We start from the raw sequence: 16,925 nt of genomic DNA, 5'->3' as shown, positions 1-16,925 counted from the left end.
ATTAGAGGCAATATGTTACTAATTTGCATGTTAATAAGCTACTAATTGATGGTGAATATGTTGTTTTTAAAACGCACACTGTTTAAATATATATTTGAAGTCTGCGCCGCTATTTTTGTTCCAGACACGGTCCAAAATAACCTTCATAAACGAGATATAGATTCCCCCAGTCACAACATTGGGTTCACCTGCAAACTCGCCGATCGATGGAGAGTGTGCATAAAGAAATCTGCTTTTAGTAGCATTTATGTCACGGCATGTCCCACACCAGTGTTGCTATGCGTATGCCACCATTATAAGAACATTTGACTTTATCCTAACTTTTTTTGTGTTTTCTCATAGCCTTCTTCCCCCTATAGTGGAGAAGTTGACTTAATGTCTAAGTAAAAGCGTCCACCAAACACTGCAAACCAAGGCATCCAAAATTGCATGCAAGCTCAAGCCAAAATGCATAAACCTTTGGATTTTATGATTTGGCTTTGTTTACATGAGTATCTAACAGTGTAACAACATTTATAAGTCTGAAAAGACAAAATTCATCATAAGTCCCCTTTAGGAATCCCGACAGGTGTCTTAAGATTAGTTTATTTCAAAGGGGATAATGCAATTTCATAAAACACACGACTACACATGGTTAAAAAAGCCAGAATTAGCCAGAAGGCTAGTTTTCATCTGTAGTCCCCTGGCCATGATGTAAAAAAGGCAGTAAAATCACAATTTCAAAGAAAAAGAAAAAAAAAAGAAAAAAAAAAGCGCAATACGATATAATAAAAAATAAAATATAACATCACAACATAACATTTATCATAGCATCAAAACAGGCTCATCTTTTAGTGCTGGCAGCTGTAGGCGTTGATAAGCCACATTTTCTTTTTTTTTTTGTGAAGGCCTTGTAAGTTGTGACGAGTTTAACCTCCTCAGGTACTGAGTTCCACACATTTGCGCTCCTTACTGACCAGACCGTCTTACTGAAAGTGCTCCTGCACAGAGGAATATAACAGTCACCTCTGACAGAGCCTCGAGTGACACGCTCACGGCTGTTTCTTTGGCTGATGAACTCTGCCAGAGGATCTGGAGCCAATTCATGCAGTACTTTATAGGTCAGTTTTAAGTCTGCAAATGTATGAAGACTGCCCCAGTTTAAAATACTGTATCTTTTTTAGAATGGCACAGTGATAATAGTGCTTAGGTTTTTTATCCATAACTTGAATTGCTTGTTTGTACAAGATTTCCAATGTTTGTTTTTTTTAAACTCTGACCAGCCTGAGACTAGCTGGTCTTGATTCTAACTAGTCAAAGTTAACGCGATGATGATTATAACTAATTTTTTTGACGCGATACTGTAGTGTGGTGTCAGAATAATTGTATCTACAAACCCCGTTTCCATATGAGTTGGGAAATTGTGTTGGATGTAAATATAGATAGATAGATAGATAGATAGATAGATAGATAGATAGATAGATAGATAGATAGATAGATAGTACTTTATTGATTCCTTCAGGAGAGTTCCCTCAGGAAAATTAAAATATAAACGGAATATAATGATTTGCAAATCATTTTCAACCCATATTCAGTTGAATATGCTACAAAGACAACATATTTGTCAATTAAAAGGGACAACCACAGGTAATGACTTGTCCACAAAAGGTAAATGTGTGTTTGTACATGTTAGGACTGAAATAGGACAAGCTGGCAGGTGTGACAACAGATGGTTGTCCAAATCTGACGGGGGAAAATGTTGGACTTTTAAAGAGGATGCAGGATAAAGTGCAGGAATTGACATTTTTGCATTATATTATTCAATCCCCGTTTCCATATGAGTTGGGAAATTGTGTTAGATGTAAATATAAACGGAATACAATGATTTGCAAATCATTTTCAACCCACATTCAGTTGAATATGCTACAAAGACAACATATTTGATTTTCAAACTGATAAAAAAAAATTTTTGTGCAAATAATCATTAACTTTAGAATTTGATGCCAGCAACACGTGACAAAGAAGTTGGGAAAGGTGGCAATAAATACTGGGAAAGTTGAGTAATGCTCATCAAACACTTATTTGGAACATCCCACAGGTGAACAGGCAAATTGGGAACAGGTAGGTGCCATGATTGGGTATAAAAGTATATTCCATGAAATGCTCAGTCATTCACAAACAAGGATGGGGCGAGGGTCACCACTTTGTCAACAAATGCGTGAGAAAAACCTTTCTCAACCAGCTATTGCAAGAAATTTAGGGATTTCACCATCTACGGTCCGTAATATCATCAAAGGGTTCAGAGAATCTGGAGAAATCACTGCACGTAAGCAGCTAAGCCCGTGACCTTCGATCCCTCAGGCTGTACTGCATCCACAAGCGACATCAGTGTGTAAAGGATATCACCACATGGGCTCAGGAACACTTCAGAAACCCATTGTCAGTAAATACAGTTGGTCGCTACATCTGTAAGTGTAAGTTAAAACTCTCCTATGCAAGGCGAAAACTGTTGATCAACAACACCCAGAAACGCAGTCGGCTTCACTGGGCCTGAGCTCATCTAAGATGGACTGATACAAAGTGGAAAAGTGTTATGTGGTCTGACGAGTCCACATTTCAAATTGTTTTTGGAAACTGTGGACGTCGTGTCCTCCGGACCAAAGAGGAAAAGAACCACCCGGATTGTTATAGGCGCAAAGTTGAAAAGTCAGCATCTGTGATGGTATGGGGGTGTTGTGTGTGTGAATGGGTGAATGTGGAAATACTGTCAAAGCGCTTTGAGTACCTTGAAGGTAGAAAAGCGCTATACAAGTATAACCCATATTAGTGCCAAGACATGGGTAACTTACACATCTGTGAAGGCGCCATTAATGCTGAAAGGTACATACAGGTTTTGGAGCAACATATGTTGCCATCCAAGCAATGTTACCATGGACACCCCTGCTTATTTCAGCAAGACAATGCCAAGCCACGTGTTACATCAACGTGGCTTCATAGTAAAAGAGTGCGGGTACTAGACTGGCCTGCCTGTAGTCCAAACCTGTCTCCTATTGAAAATGTGTGGCGCATTATGAAGCCTAAAATACCACAACGGAGACCCCGGACTGTTGAACAACTTAAGCTGTACATCAAGCAAGAATGGGAAAGAATTCCACATGAGAAGCTTAAAAAATGTGTCTCCACAGTTCCCAAACGTTTACTGAGTGTTGTTAAAAGGAAAGGCCATGTAACACAGTGGTGAACATGCCCTTTCCCAACTACTTTGGCACATAATGCAGCCATGAAATTCTAAGTTAATTATTATTTGCAAAAAAAAAAAAAGTTCATGAGTTTGAACATCAAATATGTTGTCTTTGTAGTGCATTAAATTGAATATGGGTTGAAAAGGATTTGCGAATCATTGTATTCCGTTTATATTTACATCTAACACAATTTCCCAACTCATATGGAAACGGGGTTTGTAAGTTATCACAAAACTTTGTGTTGCCATGAGTTCCCGGCGAGAAGACAAAAGCTGTCTTTGATCCTACCAAGAAGAAGACTTGTAAAACTCCACTGTGTAGGATGGGAAGCAACATGAAGGTGTTCTGTTTCTTTGATGTATCGTAATCAACAGAAAGATTTTGTTTTGACCCGAGAACTACAAAGCGGAGAAAGCAGGATCTGCCCAAGTTCCAGTCACCTCTTTTTTTTAACTCTTTTACGACCTTTTCTTTGAACTGACCATTTTCTTTGAACTGTTTTGTAATCAAAGGCGATGGCTGTTTACGACCCCCGTACCTTTAGAAACAGCTGTTGCCATGTAATCAGGGAAAGTCCAGATAAAAGAGGAGGCGTACAATCTTTCGGCAGAGCGTAATGACACTGTACAAGGGTACAGATGTACACGTTTCTCCTCACTGAGCCAAATTGAATTCTGTCTGTTTGATTCTTGTCTTGTTTAATAGAAGTCATCAGTGTTTGAACCTGACAGTGGTCCGAGCTCCACAAGCAGGAACAAACAGCGAGCCGAATCAGACAAAGAAAAGGGCACACTGAATGGCAAGCCCAGCCACAGAGCCATGGCAGGTGGATCCCCCACAAGACCAGATTAAGTCACCTCCATCCATCGTCACTGTGAGCCTAGTCACCACCAGAGTAAGCGGAGTCCCAAACGCCACCCGTCTGCCGATGCAGAGAGAAATGTCCTCAGCAATAACCAGGCAGCACAAACTCAAGTACACAGTAGTACCTCAATTTCCTTACGCACCACTTTCCCTATGATTCGGTTTATGGCAAAAAGCTTTGCCAAACGTTTGCCCTGGTTTTCGTATACCATCTCGGTTATTGTACGGCCAAATACTGCTAGTAATAAACTTACGTTTCCACCCCTTATCATTTTGGGGAGTCAAGCGCCCCAACAAAGACTAGCATGCGTTGGTGACACAATCATTTAAAGAATAGATGTGGTTCTTTTTATAATTTCATTATAATTACGACTGCAGCTGAGATAGGCTCCAGCACCCCCCGCCACCCCGAAAGGGGCAAGCAATGGAAAATGAATGGATGGATATAAGTGTGTGGTTTATTTGTTCATAGAACACACACAGCCTTTGTCTCCTTTCTTTGTGTCGGGGTCAGATCAATCAAGCCCTATGCTCCATGCGCTGTCCAGGCTCGGTCCATGTGATGAGGCGTTCAAGTGCACTGTGTAACTGAGCATTACAAGCCAGCTTAGCACGTCTGCTCCAGGCTTGGTCCTACCTGGTATGCAACATGTTTAGCCTGGTCTTTAAGGGATAATGAGACTTGCAGTTTATTTGCTGCAATGGAGGATTAAAAAAAACTTAGGTGAGCAGCTCCACACTGACATACACAGTTAGCTTAGCTGTGAGCGGCCTCTGTCAACCGAGGGACCAAAAATAAATACAGTATAAGCCAGAAAGGATAGGTTTTTGTTATTGGCAATGAAAGTTATTAATCGGCATTGGCCGATCACATACTTTTCACAGCAATCGTCTGACACTGATCGGCGACCAATTTAATCAATGCATCCCTAATTGATTTGGTTTTCGTCTGACTTTTTGGAATAAATCTATTAAATAAATTAAACTAGCAAAAGCCGAGATACCAAAGAGCGAAATCCCAACTCCATGTTCCTCAGTAATGTGACACAGGAGGAAATAGTAATAATCGGGAAAAAATGCAAATCTGAGACTTCAACTGATTGTAATGGAATTGATACGGAAACGATAAAAAAGGTTATTGAAGAGATCTCAGGACCATTAATGTATATTAGTAACTTATCATTTCAAACAGGTAAATTCCCAAACAAAATGAAAATAGGTAAAGTTACCCCAATTTATAAGACTGGAGACAAACACCAATTTACAAATTATAGACCAGTTTATTTACTTCCACAATTTTCTAAAATCATTGAAAAACGGTTTAATAACAGATTAGAGAGTTTCACAAACAAAAATAGAATAGTGTACTGTCTGATTGTGGCGGTCCGCTCCCTGTATGATCAGTGTCAGAGCTTGGTCCGCATTGCCGGCAGTAAGTTGGACACGTTTTCAGTGAGGGTTGGACTCCGCCAAAGCTGCCCTTTGTCACCGATTCCCAACGGGAATAACTTTTATGGACAGAATTTCTAGGCGCAGTCAGGGCGTTGAGGGTATCTGGTTTGGTGCCTGCAGGATTAGGTCTCTGCTTTTTGCAGATGATGTGATCCAGATGGCTTCATCTGGCCAAGATCTTCAGCTCTCACTGGATCGGTTCGCAGCCGAGTGTGAAGCGACTGGGATGGGAATCAGCACCTCCAAGTCAGAGTCCATGGTTCTCGCCCGGAAAAGGGTGGAGTGCCATCTCCGGTTTGGGGAGGAGACCCTGTGCCAAGTGGAGGAGTTCAAGTACCTTGGAGTCTTGTTCACGAGTGAGGGAAGAGTGGATCGTGAGATCGACAGGCGGATCGGTGCTGCGTCTTCAGTAATGGGGACGCTGTATCGATCCCGTTGGGGTGAAGAAGGAGCTGAGCCGGAAGACAAAGCTCTCAATTTACCGGTACATCTACGTTCCCATCTTCACCTATGGTCATGAGCTTTGGGTTATGACCAAAAGGACAAGATCACGGGTACAAGCAGCCGAAATGAGTTTCCTCCGCCGGGTGGCGGGGCTCTCTCTTAGAGATAGGGTGAGAAGCTCTGTCATCCAGAAGGAGCTCAAAGTAAAGCCGCTGCTCCTCCACATCGAGAGGAGCCAGATGAGGTGGTTCGGGCATCTGGTCAGGATGCCACCCGAACGCCTCCCTAGGGAGGTGTTTTGGGCGCAGGAAAGACCCAGGACACGTTGGGAAGACTATCTCTCCCGGCTGGCCTGGGAATGCCTTGGGATCCCCCAGGAGGAGCTGGACGAAGTGGCTGGGGAGAGGGAAGTCTGGGCTTCCCTGCTTAGGCTGCTGCCCCTGCGACCCAACCTCGGATAAGCGGAAAAAGATGGATGGATGTGGATGTAGTAATGGCTGGAGTGGCAGCTGGTTACATCAGCTCTGTACTCTTTCAATGTCTTTTATGTTCTTTGTTTTCTTTGATGTTTCCTTCTTGTTTTCATGTGATTTTTAACTTACTTTTTGTGTCAGCACTGCAACCACATTATTTCCTTATTGTGGAATAAATAGTCTATCTTATCCTATACTACTATTGCTTTTCTTGCCGACTGTGCACCCAACTCTCTAAAGCGACCAGTGGGTTTCCACCAGAATGACAATCAGGATGGGAAAGTACATCAATCAGAATGTAACACATATGTGGATCCTAACAGAAATGTAATTAATTGAGAGAAAACAAACAGAATTCGTTTTAGCTGTCCATGGTTTCCCCTACATGTAATTGATTGTGGCCATGTGAGCGCCACAGCGCAACTTAGGATACCGCAGCAGTGGTTATTACTATCTACTTCACTATTTTTTATTTTTTATACGAAATACTGGTGTTTTATGTGTGTATATTGTATCTACTGATGAAGATCTGCTGTAAAAAAACAAAAACGACACTGATAAAAAGATATACGTCAAAATGCCAAATATGGGCACAGCAGATAATCATCCAGCCATCTATCAATGCATTTTCTAACGCTTGTCCCTTTCGAGGTCGTGGGGGGTGCTGGAGGCTATCTCAGCTGCATTCGGGTGGAAGGCGGGGTAAACCCTGGACAAGTCGCCACCTCATAGCAGGGCCATCACAGATAGGCAGACAACATTCACACTCAAATTCACACACTAGGTCCAATTTAGTGTTGCCAATCGACCTATCCCCAGGTGCATTTCTTTGGAGGTGTGAGGAAGCTGGAGTACCTGGAGGGAACCCACGCAGTCACGGGGAGAACTCCACACAGAAAGATCCCAAGCCCAGGATCGAACCAATGACTTTCGTATTGTGAGGCACACACACTAACCCCTGTATCACCGTGCTGTCTACTTGAAAACAATCAGTCGATCCCTAATATATTGGCTATTATATACGCACTATTCACTAGTGATGCACCGAAAATTCGATCATCGAATGTTGTGATGATGTAAGCAAGACGCACGCGGTTATTAGCAGCATGTCTGCGATGTGGATGTACTTTAATATATCTGAGATATACTCGCGGACAGCCATCTACAAAATGTGCAATGTGTAAATATTAAGAGGACAGAGGTGCTCCTTCAAGGACAGAAAGTGTGTGGTGGGCCAGTGTCGGCGATAATACAGAGGCATCGCTCGCACCAGGGCTCCGGCGGCTCCTCCAGCCGCGGCATGTATCCCAGCCCGACTGACCCAGAAGCCCTTAAAAACAATCTTTGTCCCGAAATTACGGATCTAACTTGCTGACTTCACTTACCGACCTTGTTCTAACAACACTGATCACCATGGAGACCCGCTTGGGATATGGGTACCCCCCAGTGTCACATTATACAATTAGCAGTAACAAGTGAAAAATAGAGTAAAACGATATAATATTAGAAAATATACATGATAATACTAATTACTAATAACACAGATGTGTTTTTAAATATAGGTATACATTTTTTTGGCTTTTTAAAGAAAATGTATGCATCATCATAAACCATACAAATTGTATGATTGCATCATATTGACCAAGGACCCAGAGCCACAATTATATGGGCAATCTGGAAGAAACCCTGTTCTCAGCTATTAAAAGTAGCTACTTAAACAGGTTTTACGACCGGTGTCCAACTGACGTGAAAGCATTAACACTAGCTGCTGGGAGCACATTGTACAAAAACAAAAAAATGGATTCTCCTACCAGCAGTTAAACTGATTTACCTTCAACCATTCCTAACTACTAAATGGTGGAACAATGGATTCCTTATACCATTAGCAGAACAAATAAATCCCACTACATTGTCTTTTGTTTGTTTTCTTAACCTAGCAAGTGGCTAATGCTGAATTTCTAGCATGATGGCTGAATTCAAACATGGGACACAAAACATACACAAAACAAGTAATAAAGCAAAGGAAACAAAAGCAGTATTACAACTGCAGATCGATCACTTTCTTTGCCATCTAAAATGTAGAGACAGCTTGAAAATAATTTTCTGGCAAAAAGTAAAAATAAGGGGAAGGTAAATACCAGGAGTAGAACCGATTAGGCGGCTGCACAAGTCGGCTACTGGTAGCTTTTTCTTCAGGATGGGAACGATCTTTTCGTCAAAATACTCCATCGCCATGGACGAGATGTCCCTCAACTCCTGGAGAACCTCATGAGCTCGCTGTGGAGATCTGGTGGAGTTCACATACCGCAGCACACGGTAGATCTCATCGATTACCTGAAAAATAGAAACAATGCATGACCTTTATGACACAATAAACTGGAAATCAGTAATAAGTTAAATGTGAACAGTTTCCATACTAGACAATATATAGGGCATGTCAAATTATTGGCATTTTTCATCAGATTTATCCCAGTATAACAATCAAATAAACATGATAAGTTACCATTTGCAATTATGTGCTTATTTTTAATGCATTGTATTAACAGAAAGATAAACTACATGATAATTGTACATAAATGAAATAAACATTCAAATCAAGCAAAACATTATACACACTACTATATAATTTATTGGTCGCTTAGCAATGTCTCTGAACATTCTTCTGAACATGGTATGCTGTTTTTTTCGCTATCAATTCTTATTGTTATTAATACAGGCAGAAAAAAACCATAAAAACAGATCTTTACCAAAACACAAATAAATAACATTGCGGGTAAATTGAAATATTTCACTGGCCCAATAGGGTTGCTCACCTTTCCAGGGATGAAGCAGCAGAGGTTGGAGTCAACATATTTCATAAAGGTCATGTTTAGAAGAGAAAGGCGTGTCTCCACAGCAGCCAGAATGTCAGCATGACGAGCCAGAGAATGATTTCTACGTTCTGACTCGCGTCTGGAAAAAAATGGAAACACTTGATTTGATTTCAACAGCCGCACATTTGTGCTTCACTTCCGATTTTCCATATTTTGAAAAATTTAATTTACAGAACAGGTCAAGCGGTAGAAAATGGATGGATGGAAGAAGGCAAAAATTTTAGGTGCATAAGTACCTAAGATTATTTGGTACATACAAAGTTATCATTAATGCACTGCCAATATTAGCAATCAGTCCTTTAAAGCAACAAGAAGGCTAATAGAAATATAACTTTGTATAGTAGTGTAATGATACAACATTTTCACTTCCGATACAATGCCGATTTTGGATCTGTTAGTATTGGCTGATATCAATATTGAACAGAATATTAGCATGAATCCTATATGTACTGCATTGTAGTGTGGAATGTTAGAAAGGGTTTGATCAAGTGAAATTTTTCGAACAGAGAGCAATGGTAGGTTGTAGGGATGTCACGGTATGGAAATTTTTATCACGGTTATTGTGACCAAATTTATAACGGTTATTATTATCACTGTATTTTTAAATGTGCTCGAAATCTTCAAAATGTACCTATTTTTTTAATCTAGTTTATTTTTAAAAAACAAACACATTAACATGATGTCCTTTGAAAAAGAAACATTATTATAGATAAGAACACTGTACTTGTACCTCAAGTAGAAATTTAATTTGCGTATGAAAACACATTATAAACAAAGTAATATGGCAGTAATAAAAAAATAACAGTTAAATAAAAATAAAAGTGAAAATTGTGCAAGATAGCACCTTATGGACATAGGAGATAAACAAACAAATGTAAGAATTTTGCAAGATAGCACCTGACGTAATTGCACTTTCTGTCCATGTAAAAAAAACTGTGTGTTTATATATGAGATCTAGTCTTACACATAGGTAGGGATGATGCTCGAAACCGGTTTTCCCGGTTGTTCGATAAGAAAAGAACCGAGTCCTCGGACTCGAATCCCTTTTTGAGAACCGGTACCCGTTATCGAGACCACTATAGTAAAGAAAAAGAGTTGGTTCTTTATTCAAATCACTTGGAACGAATCCCGTCCCGACAAGAAATGCCCCGTGAGACATCCCAAGAAATGACGTCACGTAGCTCAGTCATTTATCACGGTGGGGTGATGCGGTTCGTTTCCAGGACGCAAAACTGACGGCTCCGAACGAAAGCGTGCAGGTAGGAGATGATTTATTTCTCATAAATCATACACATTACAACAGACAGGAACGAAACAAAAGGAAAGCGTGCCGTTCGCACGAGAAGCTAAAGCAAAAACTTACTTAGCACAGGAATACTAAAAGCTAAGGTAACTTAGCACAGGAATCATGCGCTCGAAAACCAGAATGCCAACGTAACTGTTGCAAATGCAAACAATGAAGCCACGACGAGTGACCGGAAAAGGCAGGCTTAAATAGAGTCTCTGATGAGCAACAGGTGCGCGTAAAAGGCAGGTGAAAATCATAAGTAACCATGGTGACTAAAACAAACCCCTGAAGTGCACAAAACAACTAAGGAAGTCCAAAACTAACAGAACATAACTAATCAAAACATGATCCGACCACATCATAAGACATCACGGTTTCATATAATTTCACTTTACAGGAGTAGGAAGAAGTAAAGCTTATTTAATCCTACCCCTTTCCCACTTCATACCAATATAGACATCCTTTACTGACCTTTCTATAATAAAATATCTGTGAATTAGTATATACAACAGTTTGGTAATATGTAATTAATTAATTCAGTCATTATTAATATACTGAGATGAAGAATATCTTATTTTCAATAAGGTTGAAAGTATTTCTCATAATTATTCTTCTTTGTACTTTGTAAGCACTAGTCATTTGAACAACCTCTTAAACTGGATCATATCATTTAATTCCACATCATTTTAGCTGTTTGCAATTTTACCAAATCATCAAACTTTAATATTTTTGACTCAATAAATAAAGTGTTTGTATGTTCTCTATATCCAACATTATGTATCAGTCTAATAAATTTTTTTTTGTAACACGGTTAACGAATGTAGCGCACATTTGTAGTTATTTCCCCACATTTCTGCACAATAACTCCGATATGGTAATACTATAGTAGCGAGCAGTAGAGAATGTGAAGTGATTTGTTAAACCAAATATTGTGTGTTTTTCCATATACAACAACCTATCTGGACTCGATAAGAGAATCGATAAGGAATCGGTTCGATAAGAGGATTCGATAATAGGCTCAAACTCGATAATTTCTTATCAAACATCATCCCTACACATAGGGCTGCATGATTATGGCCGAAATTATAATTCAGGTTATTTTTTATTCATAGTGAAATGACGATTATTAATCAGGATTATTCAATTCATTATGTTAGGTAAAACATTGTTGGGGTGTGAATGTGATGCCATCATGTAATGTCTAATAAAAAGGCTATAGATAAACGTTATCAATTATTTAAAGACAAATATTAGTTTTTTTGTTCATTAATAGTATCAATGTGTCAGCTTTTTCTCATTACATTATGCTTTTATCTCTATTTTTATATTTTGTACATGCTGTATAGGGACAGATGCATTAGGAGTTTGAGCAGAAATATATTGTAAATGAATTAACTATACACAATACATTTTTTTACAAAATGCTGTGTCACATGAATGTTTTTTAAAGTAATACATTTGCGAAATGAACAAACCCACAAAATGTAAAAACATTGTGTTTCCTTTATGATCTCAATATAAAACACAAAGCAGTTTGACTAATGAAGATAAAGTCTAATAAACAAGCTTTGTTCTTCTTTAACAATACCAAGTGTTTCAGCACAACAGTTTGGCCAACAAAAATAAACATGAGTGATATCTCTCACATCTAATACACAATCTTCACAGCCTTTGTTTAATTCGAAGAGATGACAAAACATTTTAGCTAGTATGTAAACACTGCAAAAGTTAGCATCCCAGTAAACAAACTAAAGACTTTATAAACAAGTTGTGGCAACGTTACTAACACATCGCCTGCTGCATGTTTCCTCACGTCATTAACTCTCAGTCACAGCAGCAGGACGGTGTGTAGAGAAAATGAAAGCAACATCAAATATTTTTCTCCTCACCGGTATACTTTTATCGTGGGACCAATGCGTTTGTCTCCAATATTGTCCACACCTGTCTCCATCTAATAACAGCAGTGCGCTCTTGAATTCACGCTGAGACTACAAGGAAATGAAGCGCTCGGCTTCGTTTACTTCGAGAGGAACTCTACGGAGCAAAATCTGTGTAGTGGCTTTCCGCCGTGTTTCAAGCCAAACGACCTAGCGCGCATGCGCCGGCGCTTCTGTGAGTCTGTTTCCATGAAGTAAGCAGTGTTGCCTAAAATGCATTAATAAATGACGGTTTTTAGGTAATTAAAAATTCAAACGGTATTACTAACTGTCTGAAATGTTACCGCGGTTTATCATTATAACGTTTACCGCTACATCCCTAGTAGGTAGGCCTGGGATGAAAGATGATAAGTCAATTAACCAAACGATAAATAAAAATGAAGTCGATACCTTTTCCAGCAACGATAATTGCTGCGTACATGCGTGTTTTTACGGGTTTCAAGAGCATTCACTGTTTTCATCGGTTTTAGCAGCTGCGCACGTTGGGGAATGAAAGTTAGGGCGTGAATCCTCTTGTCATTTATTAAGTGCCTTCTTTGCCTTTGCGCGGAGAGGCAGGGTCGCTAGCGTCACAGAGTTCAACAAGTTAGCGTGTGACGAACATAGCTAGCAAACACGGAGACCAACATGATCACAAAACAAAATGCCACTGCACTAGTGTGGGAATATTTCTATTAGATGAGACTATCAACACGGAGGAGCCAGTTTGCTGAATGTGTGCGAGTACGACAAACTTGCATGCCCACTTGAAACACAAGCCACCAACTCAGTATTCCCAACTGGTAAAAGACGTACACATGAAGATGGAGAGCCTTTGTCCTGACATTACACACTCACTAAAGCGTTTGCTGAACGAGGTCCGTAAAAACGAAACAGCGCAAAATGACGTGCGTTCACAGAAAGGGTGGCCCACTACATCTCCAAAGACATGCCGCCATTAAACTATTACGGTTGAAAAACTAACATTTCCAAAAACAGACATTTGGAATTTGCCAGACTGTTTTTTTCTTTTGCATATGACCTGTTAATACATCTGCTCATACTGCAGTGTTTATATTGTTACACTTTTTGTTTATTAAGGTAGACTGACCATACGTCCTCTTTTCCCCGGACATGTCCTCTTTTGCGGGGCTGTCAGGGCGGAGTTTCTTAAATGTCTCAAATGTCCGGCATTTTGAGTTAGGGTTGCGTGCATTTTCAATGTACGTTCAGGGTTAAAAAGGGGTTAAAAACACAACAAATTGTGAATGGGTGCGCACGCAGCAGCATTCGTGAGGGAGGGGCAGAGACAGAGAGAGCGAGAGAGTTATGATAAACGCGCATGTGTCGCCAGGCTCTGCTTTTTATCGATAGATTTATCAGATTTAATTTTTTATTATCTATAGCAGGGGTGTCAAAAGTGTGCCCCGAGGCAATTTGCGGCCCACAGCTAATGTTTTAAAGGCCCACGGCACATTCTAAAAATACTATTAAAATAAACAAAAACATAACAAAAGTGAAATAAAAAAGCTTAAAGGTTAAATGTAATTTAGAAAAAGTTGCAATGTTGACTAATAAAACAAAGCTGTTTTTTTTTTCTTTCAAACTGTCATTGCTTAAAACATAATATTGAATCAAAATCAATGTTATTATGAAAAAACATAACAAAAGTGAAATAAAAAAGCTTAAAGGTTAAATGTAATTTAGAAAAAGTTGCAATGTTGACTGATAAAACAAAGCTGTTTTTTCTTTTCTTTCAAACTGTCATTGCTCAAAACATAATATTGAATCAAAATCAATGTTATTATGAATTATTGACCTATCCAAGGTTCTTATTACTTCACATCAAATATTCCACTTTGAAAAATATTTTTGGTGGAAGATTTTGCACATGTTGTGTGTTTGCTATTAAAAACATAGTTTTGTTTGACAAAAAAGGGCAGAAAACAAACAAACAAAAAAACAACATAAAAAAAACTATAACATTTTCAAATGAGGGATAGATCTGAAGTTGATGTAGACTCCAGAGATTTAAGCGTTAAATATAAAATGTATGTATGCCCTGGCACACCATTATCATAATTACATGACCAAAGCAAAACACTTTTTACACTTTTATACTGAAATAAATACACCTACAACTTATTAAATAAAAACATAGAAAAAACTACCAGCAGTGGTAAAGTTCAGATCCATGAAGGAAAGAAGAACGAGAATGAATGTTTATAACTGAAAACATTTACATATGTATGCAAATGTGTTTTCTTTTTTTAATTATTATTTTTAATGAATTAAGTAACGTTTATGACAACCTTTTTCCAAAACACAATATAGAATGTGAGATATAACAGAATAATGTATACGTTTAGCATTTTTTTTCAAAACGCTTACAAAAAAGTGGCACCCCAAAAATTTACTGTGGGACCCCATTTTTATGACTTGATGGGGTCCACGGGACCCCATTTTGAAAATTCCTAGCACCAACACTGCTGTCAACAGAGGAGAAAAAATGCTTTATTTAAATAAATATATTATTTATAAAGCAAGTTAGACTATCATTGGCAAATTTTCACCTAGTCCCGGCCTTGGCGTGCTGCCCACCTTAGCATGCATATATGTGTCCTCTTTTTGGGATTTCAGAATATGGTCAGCCTAATAAAGGTCCTAATTTGATTGTGAGTTAAGTAATGTACAACTGTACCTACATAGTCAATATTGAAGTGCAACTTTGTCGATGCTTTATTTAGCCATACTACTTATTGTTATGGTTGTGTATATTTGAGGGTTCCCCCATTTCCCCCTTAACCTACTTAATTGTTTTTGGTTGTGGTTTCTATGAAAGTGCAAACGTTTGCAAATTAATGAGTATATGAGAAGCACTAGACTAACTACAAAACCAAACAAACTCAGATGCACTACGCCAATACAAACTAATCAATTATTGATCTGAGATGGGTTCAGACTCAGTGTAAGCACTTGTTAAAATCATGAGGTGCACTGGTGTTATACTTACCGAGGAAGTTGAGCTTTGACTTGTCTCTGACACATGCTGTGATAACGCTCCACCTTAAGGAAGCCCTGATTAAGAACACGTTGGCAGATCATATCCATGCGTTTACAGACCTGTAGGACACAAACATGACACACAGGTGCATTGTCATTGGCTATAAGAATAAAAATGGGAAATATATTTGGCTGATTTTTCACCACATTGAACAGCATAACTCTTTTGAGTTGACGTCCCTCTGATTGACTGATTCACATCGACATAAGCTGTTGTCATTGACTTTTGCGTACTTGCCTAGTAGTACCAGAGGCTAACAATCTCAGAAAAAGTTAAGTATTTGTGCCAATTGAGGTGATTTTCCACATGGGTAATTTTCTCTGTGTAGGGTTATTTTTGTACCAATTGACGAACAAATAGGTTGATGACGTAGTTCACATTTTACGGAAGTGCTTTGACATCGGAACTTTCAGGTCTGTATGAAGACGACGAAAAAATCCACACGTGAAATTTTACATCACAAGACCGTTAAGAAATACACACAGAGGAAAGTTAATTTTACTTTACTTATAAATACAAGCATTTGTATATATGGCTGTCTTTCAAATCCTGAAATATGAACTCAATCTGTAAATTCCATCATGGTTTTTGAATGTCTTTTTGTGGCGGGGGGCCATTATGCCGACATTTGTGTAGCATTTAATTCAGAAAAAAATCCACTATGGTCAGATAGTAGATTCATTCTAGTGGCTGTTTACATCCAGCCCGACGCGGACGTGCGTGACGCTCAGCGCGCGCTCGCAGGACAGATCTTACATGTGGAACGGTCTTTTCCTGACTCTCTTGTTATCGTGCTTGGTGACTTTAACAAGGGAAATTTGAACCAGGAATTACCAAAGTATAGACAGTTTATTAAATACCCGACCAGAGAGGAGAACACGCTGGATCACTGCTACACTACAATAAGCAAGGCTTTTCATGCAGTCCCGCGCGCTGCTCTTGGACTATCAGATCACGTGATGGTGCACTTAATCCCTTCATACAGACAGAGACTGAAACTGGCTAAACCTGTTATGAGGAACATTAAGTGTTTCACCGCCGAGTCGTTGGACGAGTTGCAATTGGAGCAATTGGGAGGCAATTGGAGCGGCCATGAACAATCTGGACGAGTATACGGACACTGTGACCTCATACATACAGTTCAATGAGGCGCGCATCATTCCAACGCGCACCAGGGTTTGTTATAACAACGACAAGCTCTGGTTCACACCCAAGCTCCGACAGCTGCGCAAGAAGAAGGAGGCTGCGTGGAGAAGCGGGGACCGAAGTACATACAGAGAAGCGAAGTACCACTTCACCAGGGAAGTGGAGAAAGCTAAATCTGTGTACT

The 16,925-nt window shown here is 39.3% G+C and overlaps 1 protein-coding gene across 3 annotated transcripts in view; it reads right to left on the bottom strand.

Moving 5' to 3' along the window:
- fbxo28 (F-box protein 28) overlaps window positions 1-16,925 on the bottom strand; it is a 57,306-nt gene that overhangs the window by 2,461 nt on the left and 37,920 nt on the right. For all 3 annotated transcript variants that reach the window (XM_062057765.1, XM_062057766.1, XM_062057764.1), the window contains 3 exons: window positions 15,545-15,654; window positions 9,268-9,406; window positions 8,593-8,788 (listed from right to left, as the gene is read on the bottom strand). In XM_062057765.1, coding sequence (XP_061913749.1) covers window positions 8,593-8,788; window positions 9,268-9,406; window positions 15,545-15,654 — 445 coding nt within the window. The remainder of the gene's footprint in view (window positions 1-8,592; window positions 8,789-9,267; window positions 9,407-15,544; window positions 15,655-16,925) is intronic.

Source organism: Entelurus aequoreus, linkage group LG09 (assembly GCF_033978785.1).
Source record: "Entelurus aequoreus isolate RoL-2023_Sb linkage group LG09, RoL_Eaeq_v1.1, whole genome shotgun sequence".
In the NCBI taxonomy this organism is placed as follows: Eukaryota; Metazoa; Chordata; class Actinopteri; order Syngnathiformes; family Syngnathidae; genus Entelurus; species Entelurus aequoreus.
The sequence above is the reverse complement of the archived record's forward strand: the minus strand, read 5'-3'. Positions and strand labels throughout refer to the sequence as shown.